The sequence below is a fragment of the Camelus dromedarius genome, chromosome 7 (assembly GCF_036321535.1).
Source record: "Camelus dromedarius isolate mCamDro1 chromosome 7, mCamDro1.pat, whole genome shotgun sequence".
NCBI lineage: Eukaryota > Metazoa > Chordata > Mammalia > Artiodactyla > Camelidae > Camelus > Camelus dromedarius.
In genome coordinates, this window is record NC_087442.1 from 48754358 (window position 1) to 48779186 (window position 24829).

Below are 24829 nucleotides of genomic sequence, written 5' to 3' on the forward strand. Positions count from 1 at the left end.
AGAGCTTGGGAAAGGGAGAGGATGCTGCTCTCAGAGCACAGACTGCACAGAAGGAAGAGCATCGGAGGAGGTAGGCTTGTCCTGTTAGGAACTTGAGTACTATACTATAGGATTTTAATGTATACTTTTCCAGTAATGGACATGTATTAAAAATATTTTGAAAGTTTTGAGGCTAGAAGTTACAAGTGTCAATGTATTTTAGAAAAAATCACCTAGGAGGCAGTGTGAAGAACTAGAGCCAGTGGGATTGTGTATATATTTCATATTAAAACTTTAGAATTAGAATGAAGATAACTCCAGGGGGAATGGAAATTAAAAGAGCACATATGAGCAACTTTATGGAGGCAGATTCAACAAGACTTGGTGGGAAACAGGTTGTGAAAAATGAGAGTTGAAGAGATTGGAAATTAAGGCTGACTTTCTGCCTGAGATAAAGAGAATGAGAGTGTACACTGAGATCAAGAAAACAAAAATGGAAGCATATGTGGAGGGCAAGAAAACAAATTCAGTTTAGACAAGTTGTGCTTTGCTAATTCATTTATTCATGAAATATTCATGCATCAATTTATAACAGACTTTGTGTTATGTACTGGGAATAGAATAAAAAACAAGAAGATAAGGTCCCTGCCTTTAAGACACTTACAGTCTATGGTAGGGAGACAAACATTAAACAAGTAAATATAGAAACAATTAATTACAATGCCATAAAGGAAAAAGTCAGGGTGCCATCAGAACCTAGAGTGGGAAGAAGTAATATTTAGGCAGTCATATTTAGGTAATATTCAAATCAGGAATAGTATTTAGCCAGTCAAAGAATAGGATTATTTCAGGCTAACGAAACAGTATACTCCAAGTCCTTTTGTTGACTGGGAAGGAATTTGATGAATTCCAAGAAGCTGAGAGAGAGATCAGTGAAGTCTGAGGCTGTAGAAGAAGGCAGATCATGAAACTCTTTGTTAACTATGTAAAGATTTTGTTTTTTTTTTCTTAAAGACATTAACATTAAAAGATGTGAAATGTGGAAGTAACAAGTTCAGACAAGAGTAGATTTGATGAAGGCAATTTGATGAAGGCAAAACAAAGAAAGAAAGAGCAATTTGAAAGCTTTTGCAGTAACACTTTTGAGGGTTGTTAGCTGTTTGGAATAGAGTGGAAGCTATAGAAATGAACAGAAGCAGATATTCTGGAGACAAGAAGAATACTGTGTGGTTCACTGACTGTGGGACATGAGGGTATGAAGGAGGTGTCAATAGGTCATCTCAGATGTCAAGAAAGAGAGCTGAGTGGTCACTGTGCTATTTCTGGAAGTGAGAAATTTTGAAGGAGAAAAATATTTTCAAGGAGAAGATGACAGTATTTTCAGGAGAATATGCTCACAGTATTTTCAGGGGAAGATGATTAGGACATTCTGAGTGTAAAGGATTTTGTGAGGCAAGGGAGTGCCTGATTCTTCTGGTTGGCCTCATTCTTAGTTTTCACATTGTGACCCCAGCAGTGCTCAGATTATATCATCATGAGACCTAGGCAGAGAAGTAATAGTTAAAGCCACAAAGAGCATAGAGTGAGAGGAGAACAGAAACTTCAGGAATAGCTGCATTAGCATGAGGAGGGAAAAGAGAATCCAACAGTAGAGACTGAGGAGTGATGGGCAGAAAAGTAGGAGGGCAGCCAGGAGATTTCAGTGCTATGGATTCCAGTGAGGAGCCTATTTCAGAAACAAAGGAATGGTCAATAGGGTGTCACTGATAATCTTTGAGCCGTTTTAGTGAAGTGTGAGAATAAAAACTATATGTATTATTTATTTATGCAACAAATAACTGAGAACTTGCTGATTGTTAAGTTCTGTGACCAAGGACATTACTCTTCCATTCCAAAAATTTAGTAAGTGCGAATTACAAACCAGGCACCATGCTAAGTGTTCTGGGTGGGAGTAAGGTGCTGGAGGTGGTTATAAACCAGAATTTAAAATAGTCTCTTTCTTAAAGAGGTTACTGTCTAGTGATATAGATAATAAGCATATGAATAACTATAATAAAAGGGAAATGTAATAAGGACCATAAAAAGAGGCACATAAGGTACTATGAGAATTCAGAAAAAAGATGTGATCACATCTGGTCAGAAAATTTGAGATGGACCCTAGAGAATAGGTAAGAATAAGTATAAATTTTTGTAAGCAGAGAAGTGAATATAGGCAAAGATGATAAACTGAGAGTGTACAGGGATTATTAAGTCCACCTTGGCTGTAAGATACCAGCAGGGACCAGTTCACAAATTAGGTTGGAACCCTCAGCCCTGATGACAGGCCAAGAAGTTTGCTGAGCCATTGGAAAAAATTGTGTAAGGTACTAAAAATCATGCTTGGAAAGAATTTCAGATGATACTAGAGAAACAGAAGACAGAGAGACTCTCTAGAAAGCTCTTAGCTAATCCAGGTGAGGGCTAGTGAGTGCCTGAATAATATAAGAGGTTCATTGTGTATATAGAATTAATAGCACATAGTAATTGATCTGATGGGAGTGATACGGAAAGGGGGAAAAAATCCAAAGTGCCTCTGAGTTTTGAGAGAACAGTAGTAAGAGTGGTAGAAATAGGAAAATGATGAATGAAAGCAGATTTAAAACTCATTTGGTGAGTATCCCTGCTGGATCTCTTTTGTTGACTTCCATACATCTGGCTGTGAGCACACTGAATTGCGGAGTGATTGTAGGCTGAGCTAAAAATAGATGAAGCTTTTGTGCTGACCAACATCCTGTGTTATTCTCTGGTCTCTTGAAACATGGACCTACTTTAAACATGACATTTTTGCTTTGAAACATCACATTCAGAGGTGAATATTACTGGCAACACTTAGAAGACTTCCATTGCGTTGAATAGAAATTAATACATTTGATAATGAATTTCTAGAAGGTAGTCCATTTATGAGCTTTGAAGTCTTGTTAATTGCAGCTCAGCATATCTGGGCTAGAAGTAAGAGAGGATAATAGTGCCAGATCCCTGAGTACATACTGATTTGATGTGGGGTAACCACATCCATGAAGAAGAGAAACGTGAGCCAATATATACACAGTTTTGGCATTAGACAAGAGTCTGTGAATGAGACCAAAAAAAAAAGAATAAATGTATAAAATATTTTTCATAATTCCTGTCAGGAATTCAGACACTGGTCTAAACTCATCAGTGACTCGAAAATATTATACAATTTTAACAATTATTATTAATAGCTCCATTTGTTCATGATTTATTGAGTATTAGAAATTACACCAAGCACATCATAAGGGTAATCTCATTCATCATTTTAATAGCACTGTAAGATAAGTATTAGGATAATTGTAGTAGTATATCCATTTTACAGATGGGGAAATTGAGATTCAGAGAGTTTAAGAAGTTGTGATAAGTCCCACTAATATGTGGCATAGCCAGAATTAAAACCCATGTTTCCTGACTCAAACATCTGTGCTTTTAACCTTTATGCTATACTCCATCCATTTTTTCAAGTCCTGGCTGTTAAAAGAAGCACTAGTTCTATATCCCAGATCTTAGTGAACAGCACCGATCAATTAATCTTATCCTAGAGTGAAAAATGTTCTGGAGCTTAACTATGGCTCCTCTAATGTTTCAGAGTACCCAGCAGCTCAACATGAAAAGGCACTGCAGATACCTTTCTCCCACGTGTAATCCATTCTGCTAGCTGATGCACAACCATCATGCTATCTGTCTTGTCAGGGGAAAGAGATTATTTTCTCTCCCAGTATTTGTGTTTCTTGTTCATGTCATTTAGCAGAAAAACCATGCCAACCTGCTTCTTCCAGTACTGCCCTAAAAAACAAAATAACCATGATGTCCTTTTCCTCTAATTAGAATCTCTCATTTTTTCCCTCCAAAAATCAGGGTAAACTTAAAAGGGCATTGCATTTTTCACCATTCCCCTCAATTTGTCCCAGGTATTATAGTTACTGCTCACAGACACCAGTGGAAACAAAACACTATTCAAGGAAATGAGCATGGGGAAATTGTGACCTCTAAAACAAATATTTAAAAAGAAGATGATACACGATTGCTTCTCCCTCTGAGATTGTAAAGCTGTATTTTGGTTATAAATTGTGCAAGCCTCACTTTATTTCTGAGGGAATGGCATGGTTTTATTGAGTTCTGTAAAGAATAGAACTATCTGTAAAAGAAAAAGAATTGGATAATGGATGGTGTTTGTTTCTAGATTTCTAAACATTGTAGGCCCCAAGTATTTTAATCTCTGTTGTCCTGTTTGAGAGTAGAGAATGGCTTGGAATAGACAAAGAACACCAGAGAGCCATTGTGTGAAAGTATCTCACCCAACAGCAAATTTCCTCCAGTTTAAGCCTGATCTGTGTTCATTCTTCTGAGATACAAATACTTGTAGGGAAGGTAAATGTTGTGGACCAGACATAATAAAGATTAAGGACATTGATGATCTGGAAATCTGCTAGAAAGAAATCTTCTCCCTGGTAAAAGAAGGTCTGCCAATGTATTGATTTGCTTTTCAGGCAATTCCGTCACCAGTCAAGAAAGACAATAGAACATTAAGGAGAGAGCCACCATGAAATAAGAAACCAGGGCATGTTTGCCCTAGAGAAAACACAGGGTTAATGGTATCCTTATCCTAACTTGTAGACAATGAGTAGATGCTGCAGGCATAAAGCTTTCAGGCTAGTGAAAGAAAGAACTCTCTGACAAACAGTTACTTAAAGATGAAAAAGGCTGGCTCTCTTGATGGAGCAGGTTGATCCTAAACTGTAAAGACTTGTCAAGCAGGGAATGCAAATACTAAAGTAATGTTGGACGTGTTATGACTGATTCACTAATATCCTAGTGTTCACTGCAACAGACTGAGCTTAGCCCCAGCAAGTAGGAGAATGATTTGTGAACATTGTTTATTTGAGAGCAGAAGGATAAACGAAAGAGAGGAATCTGGAGGAGCTGTTAGGGAACAAAAGGTTAACCCTCAAAAGGCCTTCATCTTTCCATTCACCTAAAACCAAACTCTCCGGGACATTTTGCTCTGTTCTGCTGGATTATTACCAAGGGTTCTATATAGACATAAAGCAAGAAAATGTTTTCCCCATATGGATACTAATTTTGCATGTAAAAACCCACCCAAGTTATAAATTAGAATTTAAATGGATGCCTTTGGGTTTTTGTGACTTAATTCAAACATATTATTCACATGGTGGGAATTTAGAGCCAAGGAAGGGAATATTTTGATTAGCCCTTTCCACATTACACTTTATAAGTAGATCCTTCTCTGTTTTTAAGGAGGGTTGCCTCTGCTGTCTTATTTTCCATCTTTTTCATATTCATTAACTCCTCTGATCACTGGCTTATACAGTGTGATCAGAACAAAGTTCTGGAAATACTAAATGAAATGTCCTATTATTTTGCAGTTTACCATAGAGAATTGGGAAAATAAAAAAACAAAAAAGACACTGAAATCACCAATGATCCCACCACGCAGAGATAATCACTGTTTATATCATGATATATTGCCTTAGCTTTGTATGAAAATAATTTTTGCAATATAAAAAAGTGCATAAAGTTTTGTATTCCACCATTTTGTCAGATTAGTGCTATAAGCATTTCATCATGGCCTAAGATATTCTAAGTAAACACAATTTTAAAAACTATATTTTAGTTCTTTAGTCCAGTCTTCTGCTTTCATATAGTTTCATACAGTTATTTAAGATTAATGTTACCTATACCTCCTAAACCAGATAAGTCTTAGTTCATTTTAGTAGACCGCTCCAACTTTCTACGTGACTTCAAAATATATTCTTTATCCAATAAATTTATTTCTTTTTGCCCCTACATCAGAGAGCTGAGCATCCTTAGAATTTTGATATTCCCTTTTAAGCTTAAAAATTAGATGTCTTTTATAACTGCTTTTTTACTTAGACATGGTAATACCATTATCAGTGTTAGCATGAGACACTGAAGAGTGTGTGTGCTGTAGAGACAGTTCTGAATTTGAATCCTGATTTTGCCATTCATTAACTGTATATACTATCCAGGTATATCTTGGACAAGATCACTATTATTTTTCTGAACCTCAGTTTCTTCTATAAAATGGACTGATTTTGAAACAATATGCTTAAAGTTTCTTGATTATTGTAAATCAGTGTTAATAAGTTATTAAGTCAATGATTGTAAGTTTCCTTTCACTCAGGTTTGATAAGCCCTACTATCCATTTTTACCTAGTTCTGTCCTCACTCTGTTTTGGACAGCCAGTGAACACTTTGAAAGCTATAAGGTTGAATGGAGGAATCTTCTTTGTTGTAATTATGTATAGTCTTTATTCTAAAGGCAAATCAAAGGACTTTAACTTAGGAGAGGCAGGCATGCATCCAAGACATCATCATCATTATTATAAATATACATGGGACAAGAATTTGTAGAAGTAAATGAACTATATGAAAATGTTAATTAGTTAAAGGGTGAAATATTTTTAAAAAATCATGCCCAGCTAGAAATAAAAACCAGTATTTCAGCTGTAAAGTAATCCTATGAATTAATTGGTAGCTACTGCCACCAAGTGGTAATAAAATATTTCTTCAGAGACTAGAATTCAATAGCCTGTAGCAGGGAAAGCTCTCTTACCACGATTTAGTAACTACCTGTGGACCTGAATTTGTTTCATCCTTTCCTTTTGCATCATAACCACTCAAGATCTGCTTTTCATGGAACACCCAGCTGTCTTTGATTTCTACTACCTCGCTACCGAAATGTTCTCCTGTTAAAAGAGAACACTTAAGGCTTATTTTGATTTCTGTCCCAGAAGCTTTCTCTAAAACAGAAAGACAAAAGAAAAAATAACTGTGATGTATGCTGAGAGAGCTGGGGTAAAATCATGATTGGAAAACCCCAATATAGTTCAGCCTCCAGAGTTAGAAAGGATGGTATTTAAATACTAGTTCTGCCACTTACCAGCTTCAAGATGTGATAAAATTGGTCGTAGGATCAGTTTTCTTGGCCAAATATGAGAGAATTCAATTAGATGATGTACGTAAAATGTTTAGCCCAGAGCCTGGTATTCAGCAAGTGCTCAATAAACATTAGCCTGTTCTTTTTATTACTATAACTATTATACTGCGTTTCCCTTCCCCAAACCTAAGTAATTACTTATTGTCCTTACAATTAATATGAATATGATTCAACCCAATGCTGAAGAGGTATAAGCTAAGAAGGTAAAATTCACAGCAAACTTTGCCAACCGTGATAGGGATATTCTATGATCTCTCTGGCTCCAGAGAGAACTAGGGTGAGAAGACAGGGATGAAGAAACCCTCTTCTAAATGTAGGTCTGGCAGTGGTTCCTTCCTGCTGAGGTTCTGGGCAAGGCCATCAAGTCCCCTTTGAGCTCCCCTAACTCACACGGTGCTATAAAAATATGAATTAATTAATTTGGGGAAAGTAGCCTAGAATATAAAATGTATATACGGATGCCAATTACAGTTTTAGAAGCTAGGAACCATAGAGTCATCTATTATTAACCTTAAATAAAAAGAACGGTAAAAATAACATGGCTGTTTCTGCAGTTACTGTAAACTGTTTCTGGCATTCTGTATTCAGCAGCCTCAATTCATCAGTAGGTTTATACATTTATACATTGTCTTCACTGATATATGGTCGTGACAATAAATAGCTCAGGACACTGAGGAGCCTGAAAATGTCTTCTTTTTCATCAGAAATAGATAGCATGGTGCCACATGTCTGTCACTAAACTCCAATTCTCTGAAAATTGATCATCTAAATGCGATATATTACTCTCAACTAAACTGTCAGTTTACTTCATAGGACTCTATTTCAAGACCTTGTCAGAACTGTACCCACCTGTCCTCTGCACCACAAGAGGTGGTCTTTCAGTCACTCCCCAAACATTTCCAAAGGGACCTCATGCATGTTATGAGGAAACCCAAGCTACTTTGTGGACAGATTTGTTTATTAGAAAAGTTTTCCTGGTAATGAGTGGAAATCTCCATTCATGTAACTCCGATCCTTTATTCTTCATTCTAGCATTTAAATCAAGAAATGATAGGCAGTATTTTAGCCTACCGCATTTCCTAGATAGGCTGAAGGACAGAATTTTGGATAATACTAACTTTATCCTATGAATTTGCATATCCTGCTGCACAAAATATACCTGTTCTGTGTAGCTTATCGTTCAGCAATCATGCATTGTCATGGACAGGTGTTTTTATGGTCTCATCGCTGTAAGATAAATAAAAATAAAGGTCCTCTGAGTTATTTGATTTAAAAAAATCTGAATAGAAAGCAGAATGAAATGCAAACGTCACCACTTTTATTAAATCAACTCACAGAGTACTCCAAAAGATGACTTCAGTTGGGAGCAGATGACCAAAGAAGTGGCCTGAGGCCCTTGCCCTTTATCTCCTAAGATTTGATATCCTCTTGGAATCATCAGTATGAGGTCCTTCAAACAGAGTATGGGATGGAACACAGTCTGAACATACATATGCGTTATGCACCAGGAAGGGTACCACTTCCAAGCATCTTACAATTTCTTTGTTAATTTTGCCCTTGTACCCCTTTTTTTCTTCTCAAATGCCATTGAAAATACCAGTTTATTTTAGTTGTGTTGAGTGAATAAATAGAAATGAATTTATTTTATGTTAGATTTTATTTACAACTAGGCTAGAGATACAGCCAGGAACTTGAAACTAAGTATGAAAGTGACTGTGAGGAAAAAGAGGAGAAATTTCAAGGGGAAGGTTAAAACTAAGGTGATAGGCATACTTGCATACCAGGGAGATTTCCCAAAAAAGCTTTCCATTGGAGACATTTTATGACTTGTCTATTAAAAAGAATCTTTTTTGACAAGGTGTTTCTAATATACTTAGAGTTATTGTGAAATGAGTTTAGCGCATGAGAAGCAATAATTTGGGAACCCCAATTTTCAGTTTTCATTGAACTTCTGCCACTGACTTGCTGTGTGATTTTTTTTGGCATCTTAATCCCTGTATCCACAAAATGGAAATATTAAAGAATTTTTTCAGCCTTCCCAGAAATACTGGGAGAGAGAACCCAAATAGTAAGTGTTGCAAACTTTTGACAAAGTAAACTATGGAAATTTGAGAATTTATACCAACAGGATACTTGACAAAGTGTTTCCATTTGGGGTTCTTTAACAGGAATCAAAATAAAGGGACTGGATAATGAGGGTAAAGGTTCATCTGCTAAAACATCTTGTAAACTTTCTTCCAGTAAGGCAAATAGTCTTTGTGCTGAAGGATATTAATGGAGAGTGCAGCGTTTAAGATTTTCTCCAAAGCCCACAAGCCAAGTGCTTTTTTTATGCTCTGAATTATTTCTTTTTGCTACATTATTATTTCTTCCTGTAATCTTTGTGGAGTTTTCAGTAAAAGCACACCTTAAAACTCCAGGAAATAGAAAACCTGTCAGGCTTAAATTTCCTGCTTCTTTGAGCCAACCCCTATTATCTGGCTCTGCTGAGAGTATGTTATTTTTTATTCATGCAGTATCATAATACTACAAAGACATAGAAGTGTCTATGCAACTACTCGCAAAATAAAATTGCTGAGTAATAAAGAAATGAATCAGTGGAAGGCTAGAAGAAGGATTCAAAATTATTTTATGGTGGTCCTCTTTATCCAGAGAAAGCTGAAAGACATCACATTTATAGCATAAATCAATGACACTCAGAAACCACCATTCAGCACTATTCTGAAAAAATTCAGAAATTCAGCAACTTCCCTGGGTTCTTTATTAGCTTAAGTTTATAAATCTTTTCCACCACTATTACACTTCAATTACAATGATTCCTTCCAAAATCGTCTTCAGACATCTTACTCTCCAGACTCATTTCCCCAAATCTGCTAGTTTTAACAGCCTGATTCATGTTCTTTTAGTGTCTTATTTGAAATTTTAAGGCAATGAGAAATTTATAATCAATTTTTAATTTTATAAGTTTTCTAATAACCTCTTTTGCAAATTGACGTACAAGTCTTCCTATGTAACTTGTGAAGGTTTTAGGGCTCTCTGGCAATCAAATTGAACCAGTAAAGGAAAGATGTAATACATGATTGTTGTTTAAAACAAGTTTGAAGTTAACTAAATAGTTATGTGGAGAGAGGGGAGGACACTTCACCCTCAGAAATTTCAGGTGAGTTATAATTAGTGCTATGCAACTTATTGGTTACCCATGGTTTATGGAAACACCTTACTCTAGTTGACTCTTAACAATCTTGTGGTTTTTCGTAGGCTGATTGTGTACATTGACAAGCTCTGGCATAAATATATTCAGAAAGAAAACTGTGATTTCCTACTTGACCCAAAATTATCATTATAAGAACTGTAGCAAACAGAGAAAGCCTGGCTAAGTAATATAAACACAGTGCTGAACCAGAGTGGAAGTAAAATTCTCTGTTTATTTCGCAAGACTACTCAACTTCTCCAGACTCTCTTAAAAGAGAGAGGGAGACAGAGAAAGAGATGAACAGAGGAAGCTGGGCAAGAAAACTTTCCTTTTGTTAATGCCCTTTTAAAAAAAGCAATTCTCTCATTCCTTAGAGGCTCTCTGTGGAATACTGATAGTCCTGCCTTTGCTTCAGTCTGGGTGTCCTGATCATCAGAAGTGATTCATCATCATGGGAAACAAAGGGAAAAAAATAAAGCTTAAAAGACCTTAAAAGTCCAAATATACCAACAGTTCTTTGATGGAAGAAAGGAATCTGTCAAAGACAAATCACTTAAAACTTGCCATGCAAAGACATGAAATGTCTACAGTAGGATCCAGAGAAAGCAACACCAACTTCCTTTCCCCTGTGGTTGATGGAGGTATATCTGAACAAAACACTCTTACATCTGCTAGAGTGCTCCTGACAACTGGCTTAACACCTGAGAATGGAGAGAGAAGTGTTCTCTGTGAGAATCTAAACACTTAGGAAGGAGAAGTAGCTTGGTTCGTCATATAAGCACAGGGAGTCTTCAGAGTCTGGTACTGGACAGCCTCTCCTGCTCCCTTTGGGCTACTACTCCTATGATAGCTTGCACGTCTGGCCAGTTCCTGGGAGGACCAGCTCATCTAAGCCAAACTAGATAATTAAATCATTCCTTTGATTCTACAGCTAAGGTTCTCAAACGAGAGGAAGCATAACATTTATCTTGGAATGTATCCAGGATGCAGATTTTGAACCCATCCCACCAAAATCTGATTCAGTGGGGCCCGTGACTGCATTTATAATAAGTTTCCTCATGTCATTCTGATAAAGTGACCTACCATGTCATTCCTTGAAAAATTTTTGTCAGTACTTTGTAACTCAGGTCATTTGGGCTAAAGTGGGTCCAGTTGTTAAGACAGCCAAAAGCATATTCTACAAGACTGTCTTTGGAGATGAAAAAGGGCATGAGCAGCTTTTACACACTGCCTAAATCCCAAGAGTGTGAGGGGAAATCTTGTTACTTGAAACTAAATGGATACATATTCACATGGGATTATTATGTGAAACATACGTCCTCAAACAGGAAGAGCTCCCTTCACTTTGAGTGAGAATTTACAAAGGATTTTAAGTGAGGTGCATAAATTCAGGATTATTTTAATTGTGACATAAGCCCTGAGGTTAGATGAAGTTGTTTTTAGAGTTCCTATTCTGTGTACCATGGTATTATCTTCTTCCCCAGAAGGAATACAATAAAGACAGTAGTCACCTACCTTTTACTCATAGCCCTTCTGGGACAGCCCATTGTTTATAACCAGAAAATACTCTTCTTGCTTTAGAATCTCTGCTTTCAGACAGACTCAGCTTGTTAGGTATAGTACCTGATGGCTTAAAAGAACCACAAAGTAACAAAGTAATTGACTCAATGTTTAAAAAAATTGTATTTTAATAATTAAATGTCATGAAGCTTTTTGTGATATCCTTTGATTGTTTTTACATAGTTTGATCTTGACTGAATGAAAAGTGTCTAGATTTCTTCCAGGAGCAAATTTCTGAATGGCACTGAGATAGTGTGTATTAAGGTTAAAGAGTGAGTAAAGGGGAGACTGAACTATTACCACTCAAAACAATTTACTATAGAACAGACCAGCAGATAGTAGGTAATAGGATTCAGATGAGAGTGCTAAGATATTGTCCAACTTCTAATGTCACCAAAGGGAAAAAGCTATTCTGGGTCTGTTCTGAAGTCAAGCCTGGTGTTCTGAACCAACAGCTGTGGTATATACTCATAGGTTACTTCCCCAAGTTATTTTCTATCTCACATACCTAAGAACACAAACTCAGATAAAGTTATATGTCAATTATAAAATTATATGTCAATTATACTGCAGTAAAAAATTATTTTTTTTTAAAGAATACAGCCTTTTCTAGTTTGGGAAGCCACTTCTCATCTTTAAAAATAATCTGGCAATTTTCACTCAGTGCCAAGGTGCCATCTTTTTCAGTGATTTTTTTTTTCTTTTTTAGAAAGGTCTACTTATGCTGACAACTCAAGATTATCTGCGGTTTGAGAGAGAAACTTTTGAAACCCACAAAGCTATAATTGTGACACTTAAAAGGTCAACGCCAAACAAATTAGGTTCCAGTACTACCATTCAGAAGAGAATTAAGCTAATCTGATCAATTTTGAGTATTTCATAAAAACAAAAAAGAAGTTAATTGGATTTTATTCAGTGAAAAGACTAATTACACCCAGTTATGTGTCTTGGAATTGGCAAAACTTGATTAATTTCTGCCCTTCCCCTGCATACTGTAGATACATTCATCCACCCATCTACTAATTCATTCATTCAGTTTGAAATTCCATTAGGTCATCTAAAAACTTTATTTCAACAGAACAGCTTTGTCTGAGGATCTATGGCAAAGTTGAATATAAAAATAGATGATTCTCACCCTAACAGTATCAGTAATGTCAAATCAAATAACATATTCAATTCCTTTTTTGTATAACACGAGGTTCAAAATTATTCTTTTGCTCCATATTTTCTTTTCTTCTTTGACTTGCCCATCACAGAGCAAAATTCCCTTTTTCAATCCATTTTTTTTCTAGAGCATTGAAAGACTATCAAAATGCTTTGCAAAACAAGAGCTTTATTTCAGCTACTATTATAAATGTGTGGAACTACAAAAATCTCTCCTAAATAAAGATGAAATATGGTAGTCATTGAAGGTGAAGCTACATCTGATACATAGTGGTTTATAATTCATTATATTTAACTGAGAATAAAACCACATTCAGCCTTCAATCACAATTCTCCATGATAGACTCCATTTATTTCAAAAGGACTGAACTCAATTCTTGTAAATTACTCTGTGGCACTTTTGGCTTTGTGCCTGAAAGCTCTGACCATAGCAGGTTCCAGATTCAATTCTATTAAACAGGCAAAACAAGCCTTGTGTAAAAGCAGACAAGATGATGGCCTTAGTGTTGTGTTTGAAGAGATACCTACACAGCTCCTTGACTCCAAAATATGGGCTGCCATCCTCCTTTCCAAATACACATTCTGAAAACAATTAGGTTGGGGAGTTTTATTAGCTTTTTTTTTTTTATAATACCCACAAGGAGCATGGAACTTCCAGTCATTCACCAATCTGTATATCTATGTATCTTGCCTGCTTATCCCCTTTACTAGTCATTCACTAGTAAAGCTGAATCTCGATGGGCTATTGTTTCCTAACACCTCAATGATAATTTTGCTTTGAGCAAATAGGAGGCCGCTCTTTTAACTTTTTGAATAGGTAACACCTGCACATGGTTTAAAAATAAATAACCAAAAGTATTCGATGAAAAGCCTAGTCTCCTTTATCCAATTGTCATCACTCCTTCCACCCACATAATCACAGTTCCTTGTCTCTTCCATGTTTTTCTAGAATTACCTTATTCATGTAAGGGCAAATATGTGTATAGATTATTATGTATTTCTTGTCTTTTTACACAAAAAGTGGTTTATTACATATACCATGCTGTACCTTGCTTTTTTCATTTAACTATATATGTTGGAGAACTTTCCATATCAGTGTATGGAGAACATTCTCTTAGGTCTTTAATAGATGAAGAGAAATCCAATGAATTTAATCAATTCTCTACTAACTGATGTTTGAGATTATTCCTTTTATATTATTACTAACAATACTAAAATACTAATTTGACACATAGATCATTTTGCACACTTGCAGCTATATCTGTTAGATGAATTCTCAAATGCAGGATTTGAGGCAAAGGAGATATACATATATGTGCATATATGAAATTTTGGTAATTGTTGCCAAATTCCTCTCAGTAGAGGCTTCTCCTGAGCAGTGTATAACATTGCTTGTATCTTCCTACAAGCAATGTATAACGATTTGATTCCCTTTATCTTTGCCAAGATTATCAAATTTTAGGACTCCTGCCAATCTGATAGACGAAAAATAATGTATCTGAGTTCATTTGAAATTGCATTGCTCTCACTATAGATGAAGTTGAGCATTTTCATATTTAGTCATTTGTATTTCAGGGAAGTATCTGTTCATATGCTTTGCCTATTTTTCTGTCAGATTGTTAGTCTTTTCCTTGTTGATTTCCAGGAGTTCATTTTACTTTAGGGAGATTAGTCTTTTGTTAATAAATTGCAAATGTTTTCCCCATTTGTCATTTTGAACTTGCTTATGATAATTTTTGCCATGCCGGAATTTTTGTATATTCTTCCTCTAATTGTTGAATTAATCCATCTTTTATTTCATGGAGTTTAATCATAATTAAAAGGTCTTTGCCACTCCAAAATAATAAAAGAATTGCACTTTCTTCTAGCATTTTTATTATTTATTTCTAAATTTAGTACATTAATCATTAATAAATCATTAAGTACATTAGAGTATTACTGTGTTATATAGTATAAAGTATAGATCTAGTTTCATTTTTTTCCCAGATGGGTACACAGATGTCCAAACACCACATATGAAATAGTCTTTTTTTCATAAATGTTTAGGGATGCCATTTTATTATGTTTTGTATACATTCAGTATATTTCTAGATTTTATAATTCTACTCTTCTGTTCAATTTTTCTATTCATGTGCCAATGTCATTCTGTTTTAATTATTGAGAATTTATAATATTTTTTGGTATCTGATGTTAACATTTACCATTATTGCTCATATTTATCAGAGTTTTTCTGAGAAGATTTTGATATTTATTTTTTCATATTAATTTTAGGATCACCTTTCCAATTAAAAACTTGATTCTTTTGGCATTTTTATTGAATTATGTTAAATTAACAAATTAGATTATAAAGTATTAGCATACTTATACTAAAGCTTTATATCCAAGATAATGTTTTATTTTTCCATTCATAAAACTATTGTGTTATTTATTAATGTTAGGTTTTATCTTTATTGGTTAACACTGTATTTTAAATTTATTTTTAGGAATTTTATTATTTCTTATTAAAAATGGGGTTTCTTCCCTTATAGCTCCCGATAGGATGTTATTTGTGTACATGAATATCATTAGTTTCCGTATGTTAACTTGTGTCTTGCTTCCTTACTAAATCGCCTTATTTTTTGCAGTGAATATTAAGAGTTGATTCTCTTGAGAATTTCGTGTGTTAATCGTGTGTCTGCAAACAATGATAGTTTTACCTCTTTTCCAATTTTAATCCCTTTAATTTCTTTCTGTTATTTAATTGGGTTATCTACTTGTGTTGTAGCTCCGTTTCAATATTCAACAAAAGTGGTGCTAGTGAGCATTCTTGCCATTTTCATCACATCATTTCAGGGATACATGTTATCAACATGACATTGCTCTTGGTGTTTACCTTGGACACGTGGCTGAGGTAGTGTTTGCTAGGTCTCCTCTAAGTTACTCTTTTTCCCCCTTTCTGTACTGTACTCTTTGGAAGGAAGTCTTTATGTGTGGACCACACTTAGGGAGTGAACCATGTCTCTGAGAGTGCAGTAACTACATAAATTATTTGGAATTTTTCTGCATAGGTTTGTTTCTTCTCCATAGTTATTTATGTCTATTTATTAATTTACCCAATCATTCATCTATATCAGTATGGTCACATGAATATTTATTATGGACATTGGGTCACAATCCAATGCATCTTTATTTCGTTGCTCGAATTGTTGCAGCTTTAATCATTGGGAGCCCTTTCAGTTGGCTTCTGAGTCTCTCTGACAAACCTCAATCAGTGTGGGTTTTTTGCTTGTTTTTTGAGCACCCCCATATTGTCTGGCACTATAGTATGCTCCTAGCCTGTATAAAATATTTCTTGCCACAGTCCGAGGAACAGCCATTTCTTTGAGGATTAATGATTCCTTTTACTGGTTAACAGTATTAGAAACCAAGATCTGAGCAATAGGTTATGCTCTTTGCTACTAGTATCATAGCATCTAGGCCCTCTCAGAGGACGGAGCAAGAAAACATGCATGTACTAATGTGTTTATGCACAGACCTATAGATAGTTCCATATGTAACTATGTTTATAAATATGAAGCTAAAGGTTAGTTCATACTGCTGTCTACAACTCTAATCCATTACCATATGGGTCAATCTATGATGTTCCTTGTGCTTATCAATAAACTCTCACTCTAACACTAAGAAACCAGTCTCCCACCATCCGTCCCCATTTAATTGATCAGTTTCAGAATACCTGTATAGTAGGGTCAGAATTGTTAACCAGTAACCCTGTAGGGAACAACTTTGCCAGATAGAGTATGGTGCTTATATATGGTTTCTTTAGCCTTTAGTTTTACAGACTCCACTCATTTCCAAAGTTACAAGGCCAGCATCATCTCCCCTGCCTCCTTCAGTGAAGCCATTGCATGCATTTGTTATATAGGAGGGTTGCTTTGTCACATTCTGCATTCCATCCTGTGATTCTATAACTCTCTAAATGATTTTTTAAATTTGCATACATTAATGTTTATTCTTTGTGCTGTAAAGTTCTGTGGGTTTTGACAAATCTGGAGCATCATGTAACCACAGTGTAATGCAGAATAGTTTCACTGCCTTATAAATTTCTCGTATTCAACTATACAACTTTGGCTACCTTCCCCCAAACCCTGGAAACTACTGAGCTTTTCACTGTCTCTATTGTTTACTTTTTTCAGTGTGTTATATGATTAGAATCATATGGTATATACCCTTTTTAGACTGGCTTTTTTCATTTAGCAATATACACTTAAATTTCATTATGTCTTTGAGTATCATTTTATCTCATTTATTTTTATCACTGAGTAGTATTTCATTGTATGAGTGTACCACAGTTTATCCACTCACCTACTGAAGGACATCTTGGTTGCTTCCAGTTTTTGTGAATGATGAACAACACTGTTATAATATTGCAGATTAGTTTAGTACATACCTAAAAGCAAAATTTTTGGATCACATGGGAAGACTATGTTTAGCTTTGTAAGAAACTGCCACACTGTCTTCCAAAGTAGCTGTATCACATTGGATGGGTCATTTCACTTCTCTGAGCCTCATTTATCTCATCTATAAGATCAGAAAAATATAATAATACAGTGGGATTTTTTTATCAAATGATATAATCTCTGTAAATCAATTAGAGTGACTGACATGATAAAAGTACAATAATTTTAGCAATAGTTATATTAATAATAGTAGTTGTAGTAGTACAAATCAGTAAATGTTGGTGTTTTCATATAGATTTTTCCTTTTTTCTGCGTTCATCAGTAATGGGCAAAATAATTTTAAAAATTAAAAAAGTAGCTGTATTAAGACTCATAGACATAGAATACAAACTTGTGGTTGCCAAGGGGGCAGAGGGTGGGAAGGGATAGACGGGATTTCAAAATTGTAGAATAGATGAATAAGATTATACTGTATAGCACAGGGAAATATACACAAGATCTCATGGTAGCTCACAGAGAAAAAAATGTGACAATGAATATATATATATGTTCATGTATAACTGAAAAATTGTGCTCTACACGGGAGTTTGTCACAACATTGTAAAATGATTATAAGTCAATAAAAAATGTTAAAAAAAAAAAAAAGAATTAATTGGCTACCATGTTTCCACTTGTAATGCGTTAGTATAAACCTGCACAGAATCCTGCAGGAGGGCAGGCAAGTTCTCATAAATATTTGAAAAAAATAAAATAAACTTATTTTTTTCCCAACCTAGAGAATGAGCCAAAAAAAAAAAAAAGTAGCTCCACTTCTATAAGGAATGAATGAAAATGCCTGTTGTTCCACACTACCAGCAGTTGATATCTCCAGTTTTTTTTTCTTTCTAATTTTAGCTATTCTAATATCTGTGTGGTGGTATTTCATTGTTGTTTAAATTCATAACTGTTTAATGATAAATGATGTTGAATAACTTTTCATACTTGCCATCCTTAGATCTTCTTTGGTCAGATGTCTGTTCAGATCTTTGGCCCAAGTTTTAATTCAGTTGTTTGTTTTTTAATTGTTGATCTTGTTTTGATTTCAATCTATTTCCTTCCAATATGGTTTTACAATGATGTTTATTTGTATTGATGTCTTTCTTACGCCTATATGCCAATACAAAATTAGTCCAATTCTTCCAGATAATAGTGTATCTAGCCCAATTCTAGATCTAGTTAACTAAAACAAATCACAGAAAATTTAGAAAAGATTAGGAGTTTAAGAGAAAAATCTATTAGCAATGATGAAAGGCACTGGGTAGAATATGTTTAAAAATTATGAAGTAATGATCTCTATTTCTAAGAACCATTAGAGACCAAACAGCTCTGAGACCTTTACCTTATTTTATAAACAAAGACTTTGAGTTTCTCCCTTGAAGAACACTTTATTTGGCTTCATATTTGTTCATATCTCACTGAGAGTAATTAAGGGGAACATCTGTGCTTCAGGAGAGCTCTAAGATGAGCAGGCCTGCTGGCAAAGCACTGGTGGACACCTTGTGTGCAATTTCAGACAATGAGAGCACCCTGCAATCACCTGGGGAGATTAAAATCCTGATGCCTAAGTCCCCGCCTAGAGGGTCTGATTCTTCATTGGTCAAGGTATCAGGAATTTTAGAAGCTAATAAACAGCCAGTTTTGAGAATCACTGCTTTCGGGCAGGCTTTCCAACTTGATAAACTTCCCCTATTTTACTCAGATGATTGATACTGGAATTATTAGAGAAATGGGATCCCAAATGAAAAGAAGTCCATGACAGAGAGGACGTCCTCAAGAGTCTAGCCAGGTATCATAGAAGAAAGTCAAAATCAAATCAGCACAGCATCAGGAAGAATATGAACTACTTTGGCATACTAGCATTTTGGGAGCTAAACTACAAAATAACCCTTTTAGAGACTCCAGTTATTATTTCTTAACAGGTGATTGAAGTAGAGTAAAAATATTCAATAACTGATGATAGCAAAGCAAGTCATCAAACTTTTATCCAGGTACAAGGAGAAATATGCTCTTTTAATCAGAGATAGTTTTCTTTTGAATCAGTTTCTTAATATTTAATATTTTTCTATATGTTTTCCTGATAGTTCTTCTGTATGTTTTAGAGAAATTGACTAGTTTTAATGAAATTGTATAAATCATTAAATGTTAGCAAAGCATCAAGCTCAATTTGTGGTTCATCTCACTATCTTGAAGGAAGAAAAGTACCATTTCTATTTTTGAATATGTATGTCTTCTGTAATGGCTAGTGAATTCCAGTGAAAATTATTTCACCTAAGGTGGTTAAATACTATGTGAGAAAAAATTTAATAAGCTGTCTTAAAATAAGATTGGCCCACTATCTTTCGTAATCCCATCTGCCCAACATTTGCTGTTCTCCTATCCAGCTGATAGAACCATTGCTTTTATCTGTTTCCATTACAGCCAAGGCTCCCAAATTTTCCATTATGTAATTTAGACAGAAATTCTACAATAGTCTTTTTTACTCGTAGTCCTTGCCCAAAATAAGCTTTCTTGGACAGAAAGAAATAGTAATAAGGAAATCATAGCATCTAGGTCAGTGCTGACACACACAGAGAGAGAGATTGACATAAAGGGGGAAACAGCGAGAGAGAGAAAGAGAAAGACAAAGAGAAAACGAGTAAGGAAAGAGGTTTTCATTCATTTTAGGAAAGTTTGAACAAATCTCTTTTCTTTTCCTAGCAGAGTGTCTCTCCCTCTCTCTATTTTCCCTCTTATTAGGGAAATTGAATACATTCACATATATTCTGATTGCTTACATTATTGAAATTATTTATACCAATTCATTTTATAGTTTCACTCTCACCTTATTTCCTTTCATTTTTTAAACTTTCTTGACATCTGTTGGTTCAGTCTGTATTGTCTATGTATTTTTTCTCTTAATTTTTATTTTTCTGGTCTTTTATATTTTAGTGCACTGATTTAAACTTCTACTTTTCTGTCAATATCTAGCACTAGTCAGCTCCTCTATTATTCTGCTAAATGATACAAGAATCTTTTTACTTACATTTTACTTACATTTACTTACAAGAATCATTTTACTTACATTTTCTTGACCCCCAACCCACCATCTCTCATGCCAGCATCACCTGGGATATTCATTCTAAACAGATATTAATTTTTCCAATCAATACTTGTCAATTTAAAATATTTACTGTTTCACTTTATTTTGTGCTTTTGCTACTATACTTCTTTCTTAACTCATGTCTTCCCCTGTTTGTTTTCCTGAAGAACAGCTTCTAGTTTTTTTTTTTTTTAATAGCTTCCAGTTCTTTAAGAGACTGTCATGTGAAAAAATGTTTAGACTCTGTATTACTTACCTATTGCTGCTAGAACAAATCACTGCAAACTTAGTGGCTTAAATCAACAGAAATGTATTCTCTCACAATTCTAGAGGCCAGAAGTCTAAAATGGGTGTGCAGGACTGTATTCCTTCTGGAGGCTCCAAAGAATCCCATTTCCTTGCCATTTCTAGTTCACACAGGCACCTACATCCTTCGCATCATGCCTCTCTCCCCCCATCTTCAAAGCCATCAGCCTCTTCAGATCTCTTTCTCTCTATCCCGGTGTCTTCATTCAAGGAGGTCTTTTGACCTCCTTCTGTTCCTCTTAAGGGACTTTGGGATTACATTTCGCGCCTGACTGGATAATTTATGATAATCTCTGCATCTTGAGATTCTTAACTTAATCACGTCTGCACAGGCTTTTTTTCCATATAAGGTAACATTCATGGATTCTGGGGAATGTGTATATCTTGGGAGCCATAATTCAGCCTATCACAGTTCTTTTTCCCAGATGAGCATATCTTTCTTACGATCCCTCGTGTAAATGAGAGTTTGGCTGTATATGCAGCACAAATTCAAAAGTTATTTTTTCAAAATCTCTTTATTTTATTTTATTTCTTTTTATATATATTTTTAATTGAAGTATAGGCAGTTTACAATGTTGCGTCAGTTTCTGGTGTACAGCATAATGTTTCAGTCATACATGAACATACATTTATTCGTTTTTGTGTTTTTTCACCATGTTACTACTACAAGATATTGAATATAGTTAGTATTTTATCTTAATATCTTCTTTTAAGCTGCTACTGTGTAAGGTGGAGTCATTCTGGTGAGGAATTGATTTTATTGCTATAGTAATTACCTTTGGTGCACCAAGTCTTCAAATTCCATTAATGGAGGGGCTATGGTTACCTTAACTTCTTTTCAGTGTCAGTGCCTCACCCTCAGCTTTCCATTGTCCCTGCAAACTTCTAGAAAACTTACCTCCTTTTCTTACTGATACACTAGAAAGAAGGAATTTTATTGCCACTTAGTTGTTCCACCTGAGTGGATGCAGAGCTGTGTTGGAAAGCTCTGCTTATGGTCCTGAGGTGCTCTTGGGTTTTGCTGTGAATAAATAATGACAATGTTTATAGATTTCAAAGGTCCAACAAAACTGCACTGCTTTCAAATTATTTCAAGAATGAGTTCTAGGTGAGTGCACTTTCAGGATGAATAATGGGTTAGTCAGGGAAGCAGGAGAAAGACATACTGAAGCTTTGATTTGAAGCTTGGAAGCACCGACCAGGCACAGAATTGGTCCAAAATGGAATGACTTGAGCATAACCTTGAGAGGTCTGAGATGAGATCAGTAAGAAAGAGTCTATATGAGGACAGGATCATGTAGACCTAGGACACAGAAAGGTGTGAGAAATGGTCGCTCAGAAGTAGCTTTTTAAGGCTTATAAAAAATCATGCAAGTATTCAAGTTTTATAAAGTTCTGAGTTCCTATCTTCTCATGGTTTTAAGGTATTAAAATTATTTTGTTAGATCTATTTATATAGTATATCAACTCTCCGACATATGTTTTCTGAATATAATCCCAATTTATTTTTGCCTTTGAGAGTTACATTGTTTATTATCAGAACTGTAATTTTATGTATTAGTAACTATTTTCCGTTTTGGTCTATGACTTTGCTGATATTGTTTAGAAAATCCTGCTTCTCTAAAATCATATAAATATTTAACTTTCTCATCTCCTACTACATTTTAAAAATACATTTAACTATTCAAACTGTTCCATAGGTATTTGGTATATGATGTTAGGGAAGATTAACAAATTGTCCTAATTCCATGTATTGAACAAATGATCCTGATCTTTCCCCCATCAATTTGAAAAGTCATTTATATTATGTACCAAATTTTTATATATTCTTGTGTTCCCTGGTCTGTCATTGCCTGCTTTGTAACCATTTTGTTCCCTTAAACGGAAAGTTCCCTGAAAAATGAGACTTTTCTTACCCATTATTTTAAATCACATTTTGTTGGTGCATCCCATAAGCATGTTGTTTATTTCAGATAATCCTAGGAATATTTTGATGTGTGTATTTTAAAATCTTTCCATGCACAAAATACTCAGTTAAAACCACTTGTATTGCTAGTTCTGACTTGAGATAGCAAAATTTAAGAGAAAAATCGTACAAAAACAACCTTAACCATATTCAAGGTTTTCTTTGCTATTCTGAAAATCTTATTATTTATTAGTGAATGCATTATTTTATTTATATCATTTACTTCCAGCAAAAATATGCACAAATGGCCTAAATATTTCTTTCCAAATTAAACAACTTACCACTTTCTGATAACCAAAATGTGTAATAGTGTGTCACTGGTAGACGAACTGATATAGCTGCTTTTGCAAAACAATATGTCACCAATGTGCTTATTTACAAAAAAAATTACATGCCATCAAAAGCTTCATCCCCTTGTATTCTTCGGGCGTATACACAAAGATAGTATTTCTGGTAGAATGAGGGGGCATCTATCTTACCTGACATAATTTGAAATACACAAAGAATATCTCTATAGAAAAACATCTCCTTGTCTGATGCCTTCCCTTTTCAACTGTGCTATACTCCCTACCATAGCAGAGCCCACTGAGTTCTAATTCTTGGTATGAATGAATGTACCATACCACTTTTTTCCCTGAGAAAGGAGGAAGGGACAAGAAGACAGTGAAATAAATAGGAGGAATGAAGCTCTAAATTCATCTCTTTGATCATTTTGCCTGGTGGTAAACAGATTCAAGTTTTGCTTAAATTCCACAATCACCTTATATCAACCTTGCAAAAAATGTTCATTAGATTTTACATTTTTATCCCTTACGATTTTAGAATGACGTATTTTCCTTTCTGGCTTTTGATGGGAATGTAAAATTTTCAGGCTTCACTGGAGCAAGTGTCATGAGTGAACTATGAGCTAAAAACTAAGTGTTCTCTTATCTTTGGATATGAAATAATTATTATTCTTTTCCTTTTCAGTTTCTTCTTTGCGGCATATGTGGAATACTGTGCGCCAAAAAAAAATCTGGACTCGTCGTAAGTTTTTGCCTTGCTTGTATTGTGCGTTGAAGTATTGGAAATGTAAGAACTCAGAAATGGAAATGATGACTAGCCAACTTCATAGGCTGAATGTTACTAATTTAGGATAAAAAGAAAACTGACACATAAATCCTGGCTTTTTATTTTCAAAGAAAGCCATCAAGATTATTACAGACTATGACTAAAGAAAAAGAAAGAAAAGCTTTGATATACCCTTTAAATACATAAATCTGCAACCCTCAATGACTGCTGTGGATGCCTGTCTCCACTTATCCAGTTTATCGACTCCCAGATACTCACAAGCTTGAGTTCATGGGAAATTTAACAGTTTAGATATGGAACCGGGCCTACTGGCTTGGACTGTGAAGTTAATTTTGCAAAACAGCAAAACAGCTGTGTTGTAGTTGCAGTTAATTACTAAAGTTTTTTTAATTTAATTTTATTTTGTGACTGTGAATGCAAATGTAAAAATGTAAAAGTGCAAATCATTCTCAGATGTCTTATGGTGCTAACATAGGTTTCAGGGGGTATGGACCTTGCTCCCAGTTAACTCTACTATTGGCTGGAGGAGAATTTCTGTATGCTGAAGTATGGATTCCCCACTGCCTTTCATGACAGTTTTTGGGAGTTAGAAAGTAGGAAAAAGCATGTTTATTTTATTGAGTACAATAAGAAAGATCATAGACCTGTATATGTTGGCAAAATTCATATTATCTATGGACATTAGAAAGTGATCTTTTTGAGACTAAAAAGAGTTTTCCAAGGGGAGGCCAGTTATCTAAGGAGACCAGGGAAGGGGGAGTATTGCAGTCATTTTGTTCAGTTCCTTTTCTAATCACAACCTTCTTTGTGAGAATACCTATTGTGACAAAAAGGATGAAGCCCCCACTGCTTTAGATAGGTAAGATGTAATTTTTAAAAATTACATTAAGAGAAACTTTTGGATAAAAAATTGTCTGGAGGCTTATAATTTGCATCTGTAATTCTCCCATCTCTCTTTAGCATGGTTTTCATTCTTTCTATACTTTTCCTCTTTGATGACTCT

At 34.9% G+C, this 24829-nt stretch overlaps 1 protein-coding gene across 2 annotated transcripts in view; it reads left to right on the top strand.

Annotated features, from left to right (window-relative positions):
• Window positions 1-24829, top strand: part of TMEM196 (transmembrane protein 196) — a 50146-nt gene that overhangs the window by 17630 nt on the left and 7687 nt on the right. For both annotated transcript variants that reach the window (XM_010984663.3, XM_010984666.3), the window contains exon 2: window positions 23725-23781. In XM_010984663.3, the coding sequence (XP_010982965.1) occupies window positions 23725-23781 (57 nt within the window). The remainder of the gene's footprint in view (window positions 1-23724; window positions 23782-24829) is intronic.